Source organism: Bos taurus, chromosome X (assembly GCF_002263795.3).
Source record: "Bos taurus isolate L1 Dominette 01449 registration number 42190680 breed Hereford chromosome X, ARS-UCD2.0, whole genome shotgun sequence".
Lineage (NCBI taxonomy): Eukaryota > Metazoa > Chordata > Mammalia > Artiodactyla > Bovidae > Bos > Bos taurus.
In genome coordinates, this window is record NC_037357.1 from 8,827,418 (window position 1) to 8,846,104 (window position 18,687).

General features: G+C 40.5%; 1 protein-coding gene across 6 annotated transcripts in view; it reads right to left on the bottom strand.

The window, feature by feature from the left end:
• TENM1 (teneurin transmembrane protein 1) overlaps positions 1–18,687 on the bottom strand; it is a 916,085-nt gene that overhangs the window by 167,172 nt on the left and 730,226 nt on the right. For all 6 annotated transcript variants that reach the window (XM_005227449.5, XM_059883262.1, XM_059883266.1 and 3 more), the window contains one exon: positions 16,343–16,559. In XM_005227449.5, coding sequence (XP_005227506.2) covers positions 16,343–16,559 — 217 coding nt within the window. The remainder of the gene's footprint in view (positions 1–16,342; positions 16,560–18,687) is intronic.

Below are 18,687 nucleotides of genomic sequence, written 5' to 3' on the forward strand. Positions count from 1 at the left end.
GTCTACCTGTTCTTCTTCTCATTCATTTCACTCTTCATCATTCATAAATAATGTGCAGTCTTTGAACTCCCCTACTTTTTTTATTCCTCATATTTTATGACCCACACGAACTTACAGCATATGATAAAGCCCCATGAAACTTATTATTCCACATTTATCAGCACTGAACTCTCTTTGTAATGTATTAGACTTTAAATGTTCTAAGATTCCCTGTATCTTGCTGCATTTGCTCCCATTATTTACACACTTCATGTCATCCGTTTTTCACAAGAATAACTCTTAGCTCTTTTTATTCCTGGATTACTAGTACTTACTATAATCTTTGACCAAATCAGACATCCTGCATCAGTATAAATTGTCTAAATTTCAGGACAGCATTCGGAGAAGGCAATGGCAACCCACTCTAGTACTCTTGCCTGGAAAATCCCATGGACAGAGGAGCCTGGTAGGCTGCAGTCCATGGGGTCGCTGGGAGTCAGACATGACTGAGAGACTTCACTTTCACTTTTCACTTTCATGCATTGGAGAAAGAAATGGCAACCCACTCCAGTATTCTTGCCTGGAGAATCCCAGGGACAGGGGAGCCTGGTGGGCTGCCGTCTATGGGGTCGCACAGAGTCGGACACGACTGAAGCAACTTAGCAGCAGCAGCAGCAGGACAGTATTAAAGTGTTCTTTTTTAATTGGCAGTAATTTGAACTGGCACTGCAGGCAGAAACCTAGGAAAAAATGTTTTCAGGCAAACTCTCCATTTCAGAATGAATGCTCTCAAGTCTGCTCACTTTCCCAGGTTGCTGCAGCTCCAGATGGCCCTTAGGGAACTCCAGATATATTCTTGGCAAATATGGTGTGTTGTGCCACTTCGTACAGCTCAACTGCCATTTTGTGTGCTCCCAGCTTCTAAACTCAATTTTCTTCATAATTGTGGATGGTAGCCTTGTAGCTGCTTTATTTTTCCTGATTTACACAGCCACCAAAATGTAGTTTCTCCCGCATGTGTATAATCTGTTTGTGTATGCTTCTCATATCCAAGGCAGCCTGAATAATTCATGTTTTTCCTAGATTAGATCCTTGCTGAAGCAGTGAGGTGGGTATGCCCGGGGTCTGACTTTGGTAACCCCAGAATCCTACTTTCTGTGTTTTCTGTCCTGTGCATTGTGCTGCCTCCATGTTTCCTCTCCAGTTTCTCCAAAAAGTGAAAGTGAAAGTGTTAGTTGTTCAGTTAAGTCTTTGATCCTCATGGACTGTAGCCTGCCAGGCTCCTTTGTTCATGGGATCCTCCAAGCAAGAATACTGGAGTGGGTTGCCATTTCCTCCATGAGGGGATCTTCCCGACCCAGGGATCGAATCTTCGTCTCCTGCATTGCAAGCAGATTCTTTACTGTCTGAGCCACCAGGGAAACCCCAAGCTTCTTCAAATCACCCTTTAAATGAGGCAGTCATCCTTGGCCTGTCCTTGGTCTGTTCTAAGGAAACATTTTGAACTCTGAAATTTTTGCCACGTGAAAACAACCCTCGACGTGAGTCCTAATCTTTCAAGGACCTTTTTCTGAAACATTTTCAATTAAATAATACTCGGAACTCTTCTGAACCTTTGAAATGAGACACCAGAAATTACTGTCTGAACTGTCACGAAGCTGTCACTGCAAATGTGTATAGCATGTATGTGCCCAGTGCGACTGTCTTTTGTGTTGTGTTGTGTGTGTGTGTGTGTGTGTACTCTTAGAGGTGGGTGCTGCATGCTCTCCATCTTTCCCTGGGGCTCTTGTTCTTTGATTCAGACTTGAAGGAAGACTCTGCTTCCTTCAACCTTTAGAAACAAGGACCTCTCTCTGCTGTGGTGGGTTACAGCAAGATAACTTGAACTTGGATGAACATGTCCAAAGTGACTTTAAAAACACGTATGGGGAAGATCACCCCTCACAAGTATCTCTTTTCTTGCTCTCTGGAGAATACAGACTGCTGCCAAGCTGTCTACCGGCTGTCACTATGCTAAAGCAGCAACCTCAAAGGAACTGCTTGTCCCTTTAACTAAATGCTGAATCCTCTAGATGTTGGGAGTTTAGTTTGAAGAACAGGGCATCTTGGGAAATGTAAGTCCGAATACACTTTACCGAGAGCCTTATTGAGCTAACAAGCTGCTTGTTAGATAGTTCTGATGCAAAAGGTCTAATTCATTCTGTATTTGCTATTTTCGTGGCATAGTCAAATTATCCCTAGCCTTCAATAAACTCTGGGTTCCATTTTCCTTTTCCCTTATTTGTTGCCTTTTGTCTTCAATGTCAAATTTCCAATATTCATTCAACACCTCAGGCGAAAACATTAACCTCAAGCACAGAAGTTGGTTTGAAAAACAACGCTGAAAACTAAATTGCTGAAAGAAGATGTAATTTACTGCATTGTATTTCTGATTAAAATCTTTCATAAGGAAAATGAGGCTGAAGGGCTCGGGAAGTTAGAGCTACTTGCTTTTGCTGCCAACAGGAGCATAAGAACCTTTGAAGGGTAGTGTCCCAAGTCAAGGCCTGGCCAGTGGGGGGTCTTGGCAGCAGGTGGGCAGGTGAGGTTGTTTTTTCCACAGGAACAGATGAAATCCTTTCCACAGCTGACAGCTCTGGTCAAGAGGCAGAATTGAGAAAGGCTGAGCTGGGAGAGGCCATGTGGATCCTCTGCTCACTGGCACTGGAATCCTGCCTTGTAAATTCTTCTATGAGTTGTCAGTTGGCTCAAGTCTCCAAGGGACAGAAATCTGCTGCCTGTGAGGTGTGCTTTAATGGTTCTCCCGACATCTTCTCCACAGGCTTATTATATCATAAGGTTCCACAGCTGTAGATTGTGTCATTTGGGCTAAATGACCGCTGCTTCTGGGGGGCCCTCCTAGAACACAAATACCTCTGAGCAGTTGGGACAAAGGGCTAATGATACCCTCGTATCCATGGCGGCACACAATGAATAAAAGCTTTTATATTTGGGCTTCTCTGAGAGCTCAGTTGGTAAAGAATCTGCCCGCAATGTGGGAGACCTGGGTTCAATCCCTGGAGAAGGGAAAGGCTACCCACTCCAGTGTTCTGGCCTGGAGAATCCCATGGACTACATGGCCTATAGTCCATGCAAAGAGTAGGACACGACTGAGCGACTTTCACTTTCATTTTTCTCAGCGCCGAATCCGTGCTACTACATGTGTCACAGCCTATCCTGGGTAGGAGTTATAGGTCTGTCTTTCTTATTAGATAGTCACTCCAGGGCAAGGGCAGTGTGATTTTCTTCTGTGTCCTTCCTAGTGCCTTGTATACATAGCATGTGCTCAACAAAGCTCCACTGAATTTCAGCTCAAATATCTTTATGTGAAGTTGCAAAATATTTCCAACCAATCCCACAGCACTACTTCAAGTGTTTCAGAGACCACTTTGAGGTTCATGTGTGACAGATAGATGTCTTACAGTTCATTTATTAGAAGCCAGCGTTCTATGACTTCATCATGAGAGTTTTGTTTGATAATTGATTACTTCAGGGAATTAAATAGTACCCCTGTGATTGGGAAGGATGAATGAATAGTCCTCCTCAAATACTTAATTTATGAACACTAACCCCATTTTTTCCTTTATCTACAACCATGTAATTACAATTTGGTATTTCATAACTCACATATATTTGAAGGCTCTGATATTGGGTATCTGGGGGTTTCCACATATCACATACTGTTTTTTTTTTATTTTATTTTTTTAATTAATTTTATTTTTTAACTTTACAATATTGTATTGGTTTCGCCATGTATCAAATGTAATACACCACATTAACAAATTGAAAAATAAAAACCATATGATTATCACATACTGTTTTTTTGATATAAGTTATCTAAGCTGGTACAGCACCATGAAAACATATAATGTTACAGCATAAACCTGTTTTCATGTTCTGAAAATGTGAATGCAGTGAAAGTTCAGATGCAAACCCAGTAAAATCTCATTAGTTTTTACTTAAATAGAACTGGCTGATTTAATCCTACTCAGTTGGTCACTAGTCCAAATAAATAATACCTACTAACTGGGTAACATTAAAAGTAGCTAGGTAGGAGCATTACCCATCAACATTCTAGGACTTTGGGAAAGGTGGTGCTATGGAAAATGCAGATAGTTTTTTAAGCAGAATTATTTTCCTCATGGCTAGTGATGTTTCAAGTAAAACAAAATGGGGGCACCCCCCTGAGGTAGGGTGGCTATTTTCCCATATGCCCTGGTAATTGCTTGTCAAAAGTGGGCTTGCTTTGGATGCCTGAGATCCCGAAAGTAATGGGAAAGAGATCAAGTGTTTTGAAGCAATAAGAAAACTGACGACACAGTCACATTTTTCAGGGCTGTGAAAGTACCGGTTTGCCTCATTTAGACACATGATTATTTTTGTCCAGAATTTGAATCCTGAAATATGTGTCCTGGAAGCCCTTGCAACCCTTGAATAATCTCAAGTTTTATTTTATTTTTTTGGTTGGTTTGTTTTTGGCTTGTTTTATACCTTACTCAAATGGTTTTATCTTTGTAATCAGCCTGATGGGGTTTTATTAACCTCATTAACCTTTCCTGTCACTTCTCTGTGAATCTGCCCTTCAAATAATGGATAGTCATTAAATACAGGGCAAGTCTGTCTTGTTGGCTATAGCTTGGCCATGGATTACTCTTCCCTCCAGGAGGAAAAAGTGGGGTCTAACTTTGTCCACCCCAGTGCTAGCTCTGGCTCGTTAATAATCATCCATGTGACTTTTCCTAAGAAATGGAATTACTCTCAGCCTCGTTTGTTCCTTATGGAAAGTGAGACTAATAGTTCTTCCCTGCCTTATTCCTAATCAGCTCATGAAGACACTGGAACAATAAAATAACCCAGTAAAGTGACTGCCTTTTGAACTTGACCTTTCAAATTATATTATGTACCCTGATATCTATATTTATATATATAAATGCATATAATATATACAAATATACAATATGAATATATGTATTTATATAAATAAGACATTCATTAAGCACTTACTATGAGTCAGGTACCATGCAAGGCACCTTCCTTATTTTATTTCACTTACCATCAATATAGCCCTGAGTAGGTGCGACTAATAGCCTGTTTTAAAAAATGAGGAAATGGATTCAAAGAGGTCGAAAAATGTTGCTTAAGATAACACAGCTATTAAGTGGCAGAATTGGTGGAGGTCTTTTGACCTGGACTCTCAAGGGCCTAAGCTGTAGCATTTTAAAGAGAAGATGTAAATGATGTGGCTACAAAGGAAAAGAAAGTGCTCACCCACAAAGATGGTGCTATCCATAGGCTATCACTACTTTGTAGACCTTTACCAACTGCTGGGCACTTTCTACGTGCAGGGTGTATAGTGGATATGCCACACTGTGTCATTTATTCTTTCTCCATAAACTAGCATTTACTCTGCCCTCTCTAGGGACAAGTTTAGATGACAGAACCAGCTAAAGTCACTTCACGCAGATCATATGGCTGAGAAGTAGGTACTAAGGATTTGAGCCTCTCAATCTTAACTTCGCAGTAAGATAAAATATTAGAAAACACCTATTCACACTGAGATAAGTTGTAGACAGCTACTGGGCATTACTAATGACTGTTATTAAGGACCTCAGGACATCTGAGTTTCAAAATATCACAAGTAACCAACTGAACGGCTTTTTAAAGATTTGTTGGATTTCTTTGCTCAAGAACTTGCAAAGAAGTGAAAGTCGCACATTCTTTCTTTTTTGGTACCTTTAGGTGTTGACTGCTGATTTCAAGAGCTAGTCAGCACTATAAATCTTGGAGCCTTCAGCACTTTGTAATTTTTTAAATGTGTCTTGAACATGTGTTTCCTGAACTTTAGCATTAGATAAAATAGTTCACTGAACAATCAGGAGTTCCCATCTTCACAGGTGTAACACCTTTCACATAAGCGAGATCAAAGTGCTTTATTAGCAAGTAGCAACAATCTAACTTCTCACTTGGGACAACAACTGCACAAGGGATAAGCAAAGGAGGTTGCTTAGGAAAAGTAATGTGGGAAGACAGAATCACAGGGGATCATGGCAGAGCCAAACCACTCGGGTTCCTTTTCCAAATGCGGGCAGGTTATGTGCAGTGCCTCCCTTTCGAAAGAAAGGTGAACACAGACATTGGCAGGTGCTGATGCTCTAGAAAGAGATTTCCTCAGTCCTTAGTTTATTCAATTTATTCAGCAACTGTTGCATTGTGTGTTTACCAACCCCTAGTTGTATACATGGTATAATGTCTTTCATATTCTTAAAATTAAAAATACACACAGATTTGCCATATGTAAATAGACTTGGAGGTCCATAACTACTAGATTCATGAAAAAGCTAAACACAAAACATATGGATTCAAATTTGTTCCTCAGCAAAATTACGAATGATTACGTCACAAACCTTCTGGGGGAAGACCTGTACATAGACTGTGAATGTTAATTCAATGAATGCTTTTTAAATTTTAATTAATTAATTTATTTTTGGCTGTGCTGGGTCTTTGTTACTGCACTCAGGCTTCCTCTAGTTGCAGTGAGTGGAGTGGGAGCTACTAGTTGAGGTGCATGGGCTTCTCATTGCTGTGCTTCTCTCATTGCAGAGCATGGGCTTTAGGGTACACAGGTTTCAACGTAGTTGTAGTGCATGGGCTTAGTTGCTCCTAGGCATGTGGGATCTTCCCAGAACAGGGATCAACCCCACGTCCCCTGCACTGGCAAGGCAGATTCCTTATCATTGGACCACCAAGTGAAACTGAAAGTGTTAGTCACTCAGTCGTGTCCAACTCTTTGTGACCCCATGGACTGTAGCCTGCCAGGCTCCTCTGTCCATGGGATTCTCCAGGCAAGAATACTGGAGTGGGTTGCCATTCCCTTCTCTGGGGGATCTTCCCAACCCAGGGATCAAACCTGGGTATCCTATATTGCAGGCAAATTCTTTACCATCTGAGTCATCAGGGAAGCCCACCAAGGAAGTCCTCAATGAATGCTTTAGTATTGCAATAACATTGCATTTCTTATAAATATTCTAAAATATAAAGTTTTCTTATCTTTTCTTTTTCATAATTCCAAATCAGGACACAGTTTCTATATATTTGATTTCTTTTAGGGTCAAACACTAATGGATGAAGATCTGCAATTTTTTTTTTCTTTTCATAACTAAATGGTCAATGGCTGTTGCTGATTTCTCTTTCTGGAGGCTATTCAGTTTGTCCGAAGTAGTCAGCTTTTCTCAATAGTCCTAGAGGACAGGCACCCCATCCACTTATCAGGAAAACCTGGTACAGTAACCAGTGTGTAGTAGTTCCTTGAGAAAGGTTTGTTCTACCTTTCTGTTTCACACAAGGCCACAGGATCCTGATTCAGTGGGCCCCTACAAGTGACAGCCAGGCTCTGGATTGTGTGATAGGCTACTGCACAAGGGTCCACGTGGCAGGAAATGTTCATGTCACAATCAACTAACATATAGATGAATACTATGAGGTTTCAGCTCTAGTGTCATCTCCCCAGAGAGGATCTCCCAGACCACTCTGTCTAAAATGGTCACTCTTTGTCCCTAACCTTTCTTTACCTCAGTCGACGGTACCTATTCCTACCTGACATTTACCTTTTTCATTATTGTCAGTTTTCTTCACTGGACTATATGTGCTGTGCTTAGTCGTTTAGCTGTGTCTGACTCTTTGCAACCCCATGGACTGCAGCCTGCCAGGCTCCTGTCCATGGGGTTTTCCAGATAAGAATACTGGAGTGGGTTGCCATGCCCTCCTCTAGGGGATCTTCCCAACCCAGGGATTGAACCAGGGTCTTCTGCATTACAGGTGGATTCTTTATCATCTGAGCCACCAGGGAAGCCAATTTGTCCGCTGTAGTCCGGAGCCTAGGACAGGGCCAATACACGAACCAAGTCAACACTGTCATTTTCATCAATCTCAAGATGAAATGATTAATCTTCCCCAAATATGGATTATCTTGAAAGAAATTGTAGGATCTATCATTACAAATGATGCCAAAGTATGGTTAATGGGGACATTTTTTCACTGCGGTGAATGGGAGTTTTTTGGGGTGATTGTTTTTTCCCCTTGAATTAATCTAACACAAACATTCCAAATTGTATTAAAAATTATTTATAGCTCCAGATGTCATAGGATGAAACATCTTGCAAATAGTTAAGCTGCTCACTGTCCAAATAAGCTTTGAATTTTTTCTTGCAAGTCACCAATAGACTCCTGTGAGTGTCCATTTTAGCAGCTCCTCATGCTCACCTGACTCAATTAGTCACATCTCTGAATGACTGCTGAAAACTTCCAGGTTAGTCTCCCTTCTGAAATTGTTTAATGACTTTGTCTCATTTGATAGAATATGTCTTCTCTTACATCCATTTAGGTTACCTGTCTACTCCAGCAAAGCAGCAGAATTTGGGACTCTGAGTTGATGAACCCCAAGCTACTTGATGTTCCATAATCCACAGAATTTATTAAAATTTATAATTAATTTATTTTTTTATGTATTTACATGAAATTCTGACTGCTTCCCCCACTGGAATGTAAAGGGAATTCTGTGAATAAGGGGACCCTGTTTCTTTTGTTTACCCCCATCTCCACAGTTCCTGGCACAGAGTGGGTGACTCAAGAAATATCTGTTGAATAAAGGAGTGAACACATATCTTCATCATTTTGTAAAAATGAGTTGATAGCAGGATATTAGATTACATTAGGGAGAGTAGAGGACTTTGGTAAATATTGTAGAGAAATTTAAGATCCTCAGTAACTCTGGAATATTAATGTATCAGTAAAATGTACACTTCAAAAACAATAATTTGTATCTGTCGAGTATGGTTATTCTTAAGTCTTTAGTCTAATCTGAGATCAGCAACTTCTGCAGCAATGATCATCTTCCTAGAGCCTTTCCCTTAACCTCAGTCTTGATTTAATAACTCATTTTGCCATTCACAGGATTTTACATGGTATATGTTCCCAAATCAACTAAGTGCAGAAAAACATATTTTATTAAATAAGTTATGATAAGTAATTATGGCTGTTACCTGGTATCATGAATAATCAGGTGTGTGCATCAAGATTTCATTATGGAGGGAAGTGTCATAAACGAAGGGAAGGACTCGGGTAAATAAAGAGTTATCCAAGAAGGCCACACTCAAGGCATTTGCAGCACCTCAGTTTGTTTTGGGGTGCTTATCTTGGGTTTTCTCATGAGCTGGAACACCAAAGTTCCAGTTGTCTTCCAGTTCACTCCAAAGAGCCAGTTCACAGCAGTCTTCCTACTGACTCCCTGATACTGCTCATTATTTTCTAATTTTTTCTTGGTTCTAAGTTTTGATTATCAAGCCCACTGAAGGCAGAGAGCATTATTGATGGTTACACAGAGTTATAAATGATGTCAATTATGGATAGGCTCTGCCAGTGGTGGAATGTCTCATAAGTTAAAAAAAAAACAAGAGTAATTACTTTGCTACTGTTATATAATCACTTCATCTTTTATGAATTTGTTCCTGTGCTATTTGGAGAACAGTAACCTTACCTTTAGGCTGCTCCGACATTTGGGAATTAACTACTTTGAGGTCCTAATATCATCTGTGTGTTCTAGGCAACGAAAATGAGTTTTTCATTAGTAAATATGAGAAGAGCACTTCAATATCACTGCATCTATGTCACTCACTCATCCACTCCTTTTTTTTAACCTCTTTTCTGCCAAATCCTGTGTTAGAATCTGGGGATATGGTGGTGTCGTAGATTAAAGATGGTCATACATTCTTTGATACTTCTCTCAGTAAAAGGTGGGATTTATGACCCTCCCTTTGAATCTGAACAACCTCTGTGACTACTTTAATACATAGTATATAACACAAGTGACACTGGTGTGATTTTGGATCCAGGTCTTAAGAGACTGGCACCTTCTGGTTCCTGTCTCTTGGAATAATCCAACTTGGAGTTCTGAGCTCAGACAAACTCAAGGTTGGCTGCCAACCTATAGGCTGCCCTCCCATAGGAAGCCTGAATGGAGAGGATTTAAGCAGGAAGAGGGATTCCTGGAGGCTAGCCAGCTCTTCTAGCTCCCAGCTGAATTAGATTAGCTGAAAGCCCAAGTATCATGGAGAAAAGACAAGTCATCCTGGCCACACCCTGTCAGAATTTCTTATCCTTCCTTCCTTTCCTTTTTTTCCCTGCCTTATTTTCTAACCCACAGAATCAAGAAATCTAATCATCACCAATTATTTTAATCCACTATATTTTGGAGGAGTTTGCTATACAGTGATAGATAATCAAAACAAGAGAACAAATCAGACTTGATCCTTGTCCTCACAGAAACCAGATTTAGCAGTGAGGATGGTTCAGAGCTTCTGTACTGCACATCCCAGAGTGGCACAAGAATTTAAAATACAGCAACTTCACAGAAAGTTAGAACTAGAAGAAACCTATCACCCTGCTCAACCTCTTCATTTTGTAGCCAGTGTTCTTGCCTGGAGAATCCCAGGAATGGGGGAGCCTGGTGGGCTGCCGTCAATGGGGTCGCACAGAGTCGGACACGACTGAAGCGACTTAGCAGCAGCAGCAGCAGCAGCAACACCACTGTCATGGGCTTTGTTTTTGTTTAGTTGCTCAGTCGTGTCCGACCTTTTGTGACCCCATGGACTGTGGCCCACCAGGTTCTTCTGTCCATGGGATTCTCCAGGCCATAGTAGAGTGGGTTGCCACTTCCTCCTCCAGGGGAGTTTCCTGACCCAGGGACTGAACCTGTGTCTCCTGCACTGCAGACGGATTCTTTACCCCTGAGCCACCAGGGAAGCCCTTGTGTGCTTAGTGCTTTTCAACTGGGCTAAGGATTCCAGAAGAAGCAGATGCATCAGACTGCCACAACCACACCCAGCAGCAGCGCTGCAAATTTTAAGATCTTCAGATTGTTCTTAAAACTTACTCTAAGTGACGAACATAATAGTAAAGTGCCTCTTAATATCCACATCTTTCTCACAGAAAGTGGACGTTTTGTTTCCACTATGGTGGGACCTGGGAGTCTATTAGCCTCAAGTGTGAGGCAGAGTGTCTATCAACTTACTCATGAGGTGCACGCAGGCCCCTTAGTGAAATATTGGTGGAAATATCCTTCCATTAATCTGATTTCTAGTTCACGCTCAGTCACTTTTTTCCTCTTAGTTAAGATAGGATTTTTACAGACTCTCAGGGAAACAGATCAGAAAGTAAAAAAAACAAAACACTTGAGGTCTTTCCACGGAAAGCTAGAGAAGCTGTGTAGTCCAGATGTTACAAACTCAAATGCCAAGAGGGTCAGGCAGGACATTAAAAGTGCAGGAGTTGAGCCAGGAGCAAGGGAACCAGTGACTGGTGAGCTAGAGAGGCATGCCATTGACATTCCAGAGGGGTGGCTGGCCCTCAACTCTGGAACACCTATACCAGAGATGTCAAATTTTGTCAATTTTCTAGAGAATGAAGACATTCCAATTTTTATGTTAGATCTCTTAGTTTCTAAATGTTGGGCCAAACAAAATACAGCTGTGGGCTGATAGTAAGTAAGGCCTGATGTAGACACTAGACGTGGATTGATGTGTGGATCAGCCTCTTGTGGCTACAAAACAGACAAATGAGTTTGGCCAGACCTTGCTGTCAGCGGTTGCACTAACCCCGGTAGGATTTTGTTTTTTAAATGCACTTCTCCATTAGTGATGGCGAGTGAAATGTCTGGCTTTGCAAATTACTGCTGTCGTTTAGTTTAATGTACTCTTGTTTTTACATATTTATAAAAACCTTTTACATTATTAATAGTGATTAAATGCTTAGACACTGAAGATCAATAATGCTTCTGTTCACCTATTTACATTATTAAAAAGTAATAAGTCATACAGGGCGTGCAGAATATGTCATTTACTTTGTAGTCATGTTTGGAGTCAGTTGAAAAAAAAGAAAGAAACTCAGGCTACAGGGTAAAGTGTATTTAAGGAAAAAGCGGTAACTGCCAGGCTTGCTGGGAGACTCTACTGTGGGCAAATGGCATGTTGCCAGTGACATCACACCATCGGAGGCACATGAGGTCCACGTTCCATGTGCTCTCGCATACCAGTGCAGAGAACTCACAGCAAGAAAGCCAGTCTCACTTGGATGCACAAGGATGAACAGCTATTTAACCTTTATGCATCCTTGCAACAGTTACTCACCTATATGCCACCATCTTTAGCTCACAGGCCTCTGATGGTGGCCACACTCAGCAGCAAGTCCTCTGTGCGGCTCACAGTTTGCCAGTAGGCAAATGAGCCCATCAGCAATGATTTCTTCATCTGCCTCCCCAGCTGTCACTCAATTATGTGGCAAAAACCTAAGAGCAGATTGGATTCCCTGATTACAGTACCTGTGTTCTAGATCTGTCTGAGGAGAGCAACCCCACAGTCAGATATGTATAAGGACCAAAAGTCTTTAGCCCAGCTCTCTAAGGAGCCAAAGTGGCTCAACATAGTGGTTTAGAAGTCTGGCTCTCAGTATGAATCTGCTTGCGTTCAGATCCTGGCTCTGACACTCACTGATTGTGACCTTGGGCAAGCAACTTGATAACTCAGTTATTGTTTTGTTACCCCAAAAGTGGGGATCACAATGGTACCTACCATATCAGGTTTTTGTAAGGATTAAATAACACATGTAAAAGTTTAGTATGAGACCTGACACAAAAGAAGTGCTTAATAACAATTTACATGTAGCAAAAGGCCCATTTTACCAGTTGTTCTACCAAGAAGTTCATTAACACTGGCTTCAACTTTGTAAATAATATCAGCGAAATATCATTGAAATGTGTTCAAATGAGGTGGGTTTTACAATATTGCCTGGTTTCCAGATGTCATTCAACCAGTTGTCATTCATCCTGTATAAATTAGATCTCAGTCACTTGGCTTATTTAAAAACAAGTTGAAATGAGGCAGCAGTGGTGTAACAGAAAGAAAACAAGAGTTACTGCATAGGAATAAAACTAACATTTGACCCACTACTGGGCATATACCATGAGAAAATCATAGCTGAAAAAGACACATGTATCCCAATGTGCATTGCAGCACTATTTACAATAGTCAGGACATGGAAGCAACCTAGATGTCCACTGACAGATGAATAGATAAAGAAGATGTGGTACGTTTATACAATGGAATATTACTCAGCCATAAAAGGAGTGAATTTAAGTCAGTTCTAGTGAGGTGGATGAAGCTAGAGCCTGTTATACAGAGTGAAGTAAGTCAGAAAGAGAAAAACAAACACTGTATATTAGTGTATATATATGGGATCTAGAAAAATGGTACTCATGAACATATTTGCAGAGCGGGAATGGACACACAGATGTAGAGAACGGACTTGTGGACACAAGGGGAAGGAGAATGTGGGATGAACTGAGAGAGTAGCATTGACATACATACATATATATATATATATACTACCGTGTGTAAAATAGACAGTTAGTGGGAAGCCACTATAAAATACAGGGAGCTCAGCCCTGTGCTCCATGATAGCCTAGAGGGGTGGGATAGGGGGTGGGTAGGAGAGAAGCTCAAGAGGGAGGTGATATACACATATATACTTACAGCTGATTGGTGTTGTCCTACGGCAGAAACCAACACAACATTGTAAAGCAATTATCCTCTAATTAAAAGAAAAGAGTTGCTACAAAACAAGGCTATTGGCTGTGTGATGTTGGACAATCATTTAATCTCTCTGAACCTCAGTTTCCTCATATATAAAATGCACCAGGACAATACCTACTTCACAGGGATACCGTGAGGATACAATGAAAGAATGTTTGTTTGAAAGCTGCACAAACTAAAAAGTACAATAGAGATGTAAGAGCTTATAACTATTATTACTTATACTCTACATGATCAGAGTTGGATTTATTTTATCCAGAGATACTCTGAATAACACTGTATTACGTGTTGATTTTTTAGAGGAAATATAGTTAGATTGCTTGTCCTCAACTATTTCCCTTTTCTGACAGATTAGAGATGTGTGTCAGAGCTGAGACCACGGGGTGAAGGAGACCGTAGTTCTGAATTCAAATGCGACTTTCAGAGCTACTTGATAACTTGGAAGCTTTTACAAAAGAATAAGAAAAACTCAATCAAGCCAGGAGGAGGAGAAGGGCATTAAGCACCACAAGTAATAGGTTTGTTCACTCTGCGACTGGCTGGCAAACACTGCTGAAGCATGAAGCCGAACCACAGGGGCTGGAATTTCTCTTCACTTTTCTAAGTTTATTGCTCAAATGCCCTCCTCTGGGTCACAATAACTTGGCTCCTGTCTCTCTCAGGTCCTGACTTTCTCCCTGTACTTGAGTTCAGTGAGTCATTTAAATATGTATCTCCATGTCATGGAAGTTTCATTTACCTTCTTTTCTTCGTTTCGACTGAATTTCCTTAAGCATGAAGGTTTTTTGTTTCCTTTGTTCCTCTGGAGTGCAATAAATAAGCATCTGCTGCTGCTGCTGCTGCTAAGTCGCTTCAGTCGTGTCTGACTCTTTGTGACCCCAGAGACCGCAGCCCACCAGGCTCCCCCGTCCCTGGGATTCTCCAGGCAAGAACACTGGAGTGGGCTGCCATTTCCTTCTCCAATGCGTGAAAGTGAAAAGCGGAAGTGAAGCATCTACTATCTAAATAAATACTTTGACTGCAGCCATTTGAAATCACCCCAGACTTGTTATTGAACTGGGGGAGATACTTCAAAATGGAGATGACTAAGTCTCTTGGAAGAAGGCAAACTTTGACTAGATCTCCTGGCAGAGAAGGTCTTTCTTGTGGTACATGAGCATTTGAGTTTGGGGTTCTGTTTAAAGCTTTAAAAGGTTAGAACTGCACATAGTAAACATAATGAGAAGCAACTAAGCCTGTGCACCACAACTATCAAAGTCCACATGCTCCAGGGCCCGTGAGCCACAACTACGGGGCCCACGCACCACAAGCCCTGAAACCCACGCACCTAGAGCCTGCGTCCCACAGCAAAAGAATGACTGCAATGAGAAGCCTGTGCACGACAACAGAGAGCAGCCCCTGCTCGCCACAGCCAGAGAAAGCTGGTGCATGGCAACAAAGACCCAGTGCGGCCAAATAAATAATACAAAATTTAAAAAACAAAACAAAAAATAACAGATCAAGAAGAAAGAAAAATAAACATAATGAGAAATGTTTAAGTTTCAATAACAGTTCTGGCATACAATTTGGGAGAAGGATGTTGACTGTTTTAAATTTCCATGCATGTCTTTTTTACCCCTTTCTTACTGTGCACAGGGGTGAAGACTGAACGTCAATTGTCACTCAGATCAATATAAACTCTTGACCGAGCTTTTCTCAGGGACTGATAATACCGACCAGGATGTGACTGTGTGGGTGGGATGTAGACAAGTGGTCCCGGACAAATACTTTCCATGTTTTTTTTTTTTTTTTTTAAACTTTCTGTTTGTAATAGTCTAGAAGCTACTGAAATATCAGAAACAGAATGAAGGGAAGACTCTATATTCCATGCTGGGGGTGGTATTTCTTTTTTATCCTCTGGTCTTTATTGCATCTGAATTGAACTTGCAGCTGCCACAACCATCTTTCTATCAAACCTGAGAATGAAGTTTCTGCTGAACGTGGTAGATTAGAGAAATGTAAAGCACCTGGGGCCTTGATGATGGGACTGAAGCCTCAGCTGAGCCAACCCCTGAACCCCACAACTGCTGGACTTTCTATTTTGAGAGATAAACATCCTTACTGTTTAACAACAATATTTAAATATGTTTAACTGTGGCATGAACAAAAGAGGACATTTTTAAGCGATCAGAAATATTGAGTTACTTATATCTAGTGCTAATGACTAAAACCTATCATTGCTGAAGATGAAGCAGAGAAGGACAATGAGCAAATTCATGTTATTACATTTCAAATAAGTAAGTTAATTAAAAAAAATTTCATCTAATGGGTTGGATTTTGGTCTCAGGCCTTTAGTGACAATTCACACATCTGAGCTTCCCTAGAAGACAGATTTTCGCACGTCTTGCATTTCACTTTAGAATATCAAATGCACCCAATTCTCTCATCTGGAAACGTTTTACACCCATAGAATGAAACTTAAAATTTAGTTTCTGAAATTCAATAATTTTTCAAGGGATCAATCCAGAAGATAAACAATACATTTGTAAATTATACTTTTGTTTTTGTCATTAAAAGCCTTGCTTACACTTCACCATGAATAATATACATCATGTGAGTTTTGTGCGTATATGTGTGTGTTTCTTTCACAGTTAAAGAAAAACATGACCACTGTTCATTAAGGAATAAAATAAATACATATATACCTGCTGTCAAATGAGATCTCTGGAGGAATGACATGAGTACTGTCCTTGCCAATAAGGAATTTGATTCGATCATAGAAGAGTCTTAAAGTGTGCTGAGACAAGAGAGATTGGCTTTGCTGAATGAGGTCAAGAGGATCTGGTGAGCCCTGGCAGAGAGGACTGACATAACAGTTGCTTTGCTGACAACAATCCGGGTCCACACAGTCAGTCAAACCATCTGAAAAAGAAAATTTTGAAATTTAGCTTCGGGAGAAACAACATAATTTAAAATATGCACAAATGGAGAAAAACCTAGAATATAGCCAAAGGTAACTGTCCATGTTTTGAGTTTAGGATCTATTAAATTCACATATTTCTCATGATGTATCTATCACTGTCTCTGAGTTTACATGGCACATCAGTGAAATTCAAACTATTTTGTTCATAAATCTTTCCTTCCTGAGTCCTCCTGTAGTGCTACATTGGTTAGCATTTGAAGAGAGTATTCTATGAGTTACCACTTTTTAAAAAATTAATTTTTATTGGCGTATGCTTGCTTTACAATGTTGTCTTAGTTTCTACTGTTCATCAACAGGAATAGACAAAGGAGATGTGGTGTATATATACACAAGGGAATATTACCAATAAAAAGGAATGAAACTGGGTCATTTGTAGAGACATGGATGGACTTAGAGAGTGTCACACAGAGTGAAGAAAGTCAGAATGAGAAAAATAAATGTCATATACTAATGCATATATGTAGAATCTAGAAAAATGGTATAGATGATCCTATTTGCAGGACAGGAACTGAGATACAGATGTAGGGAAAAACATACATGGATATCAAAGGGGAAGAGGGGTGGAAGGTTTTGGGAGATTGATACATATACACTACTGATATGATGTATAAAATAGATAGGGTTTCCTTGGTGGCTCAGATGGTAAAAAATACACCTGCAATGCGGGGATACCTGGGTTCAATCCCTGGGTTGGGACGATCCCCTGGAGAAGGGAACTGGCCCCATTCCAGTATTCATTGACAGACTTTATTTTCTTGGGCTGCAAAATCACTGCAGATGATGACTGCAGCCATGAAATTAAAAGATGCTTGCTCCTAGGAAGAAAAGCTATGACCAACCTAGACAGCATATTAACAAGCAGAGACATTACTTTGCCAACAAATGTCCGTCTAGTCAAAGCTAGGTTTTTTCCAGTAGTCATGTATGGATGTGTGAGTTGGACCATAAAGAAAGCTGAGCGCTGAAGAATTGATGCTTTTGAACTGTGGTGTTGAAGAAGACTCTTTTTTTTAAATATACATTTATTTATTTTAATTGAAGGCTAATTACTTTACAATATTGTGTTGGTTTTGCCATATATCAACATGAATCCACCACGGGGAGGGAGGTGGGTGGGGGGTGCAGGACGGGGAACACATGTACAGCCATGAATAAGACTCTTGAGACTCCCTTGGACTGCAAGGAGATCAAACCAGTCAATCCTAAAAGAAATCAGTCCTGAATATTCCTTGGAAGGATTGATGTTGAAACTGAAGCTCTAATACTTTGGCCACCTGATGCGAAGAACTGACTCTTAAAAAGACTCTGATGCTGGAAAAGATTGAAGGCAGGAGGAGAAGGGGATGACAGAGGATGAGATGGTTGGATCGCATCACTGACTCAATGGACATGAGTTTGAACAAGCTCTGGGAGTTGGTGATGGACAGGAAAGCCTGGTGTGCTGCAGTCCATGGGGTAGCAAAGAGTTGGATATGGCTGAGTGACTGAACTGAACTGATAAAATAGATATCACTCTTTTGAAGTTTCCTTCTTCCTCAGCAAGACCATCCCTTCAGGAAAATAACTATTTCTTATATTTTTTTGAATTTATCACATCATGTACATTTCTGAACATACAATTAACAAAGGTTTACCAACCTAAATTTGTCTGTACTTTAAAAAATTCTCTCAACACACTTGTCTAGTCCTAACTGCCACAATAGAAGTTGGTATCCTTATGGTGACAAAATGTCTAAAGTACGGCGGTGATTTTCACTTCTGAAAATTACCTGGAGAGCTTGAATCATTACTGGAGAGTTTATTAAACCTGTATATTCTTCAGTCCCACCTATTAAAGCAGAATTTTCTCAGAGCCCAGGATTATGCCATACTTAATCTGGTGATTCTGAAGCATACTAAATTTTCAGAACCACTTTTTTTGAGAATCTGTACAAGTGACTAGAACTTACTTGTCCCGAACAGCATTATTCGAGGCATATACTACGGTAACTTCCTGTATTTAGTGATAAGTCACTCTGTTTCATTCTAGGCCTTCATCATTTATTCCAGACTCAAGAATCCAGGGTT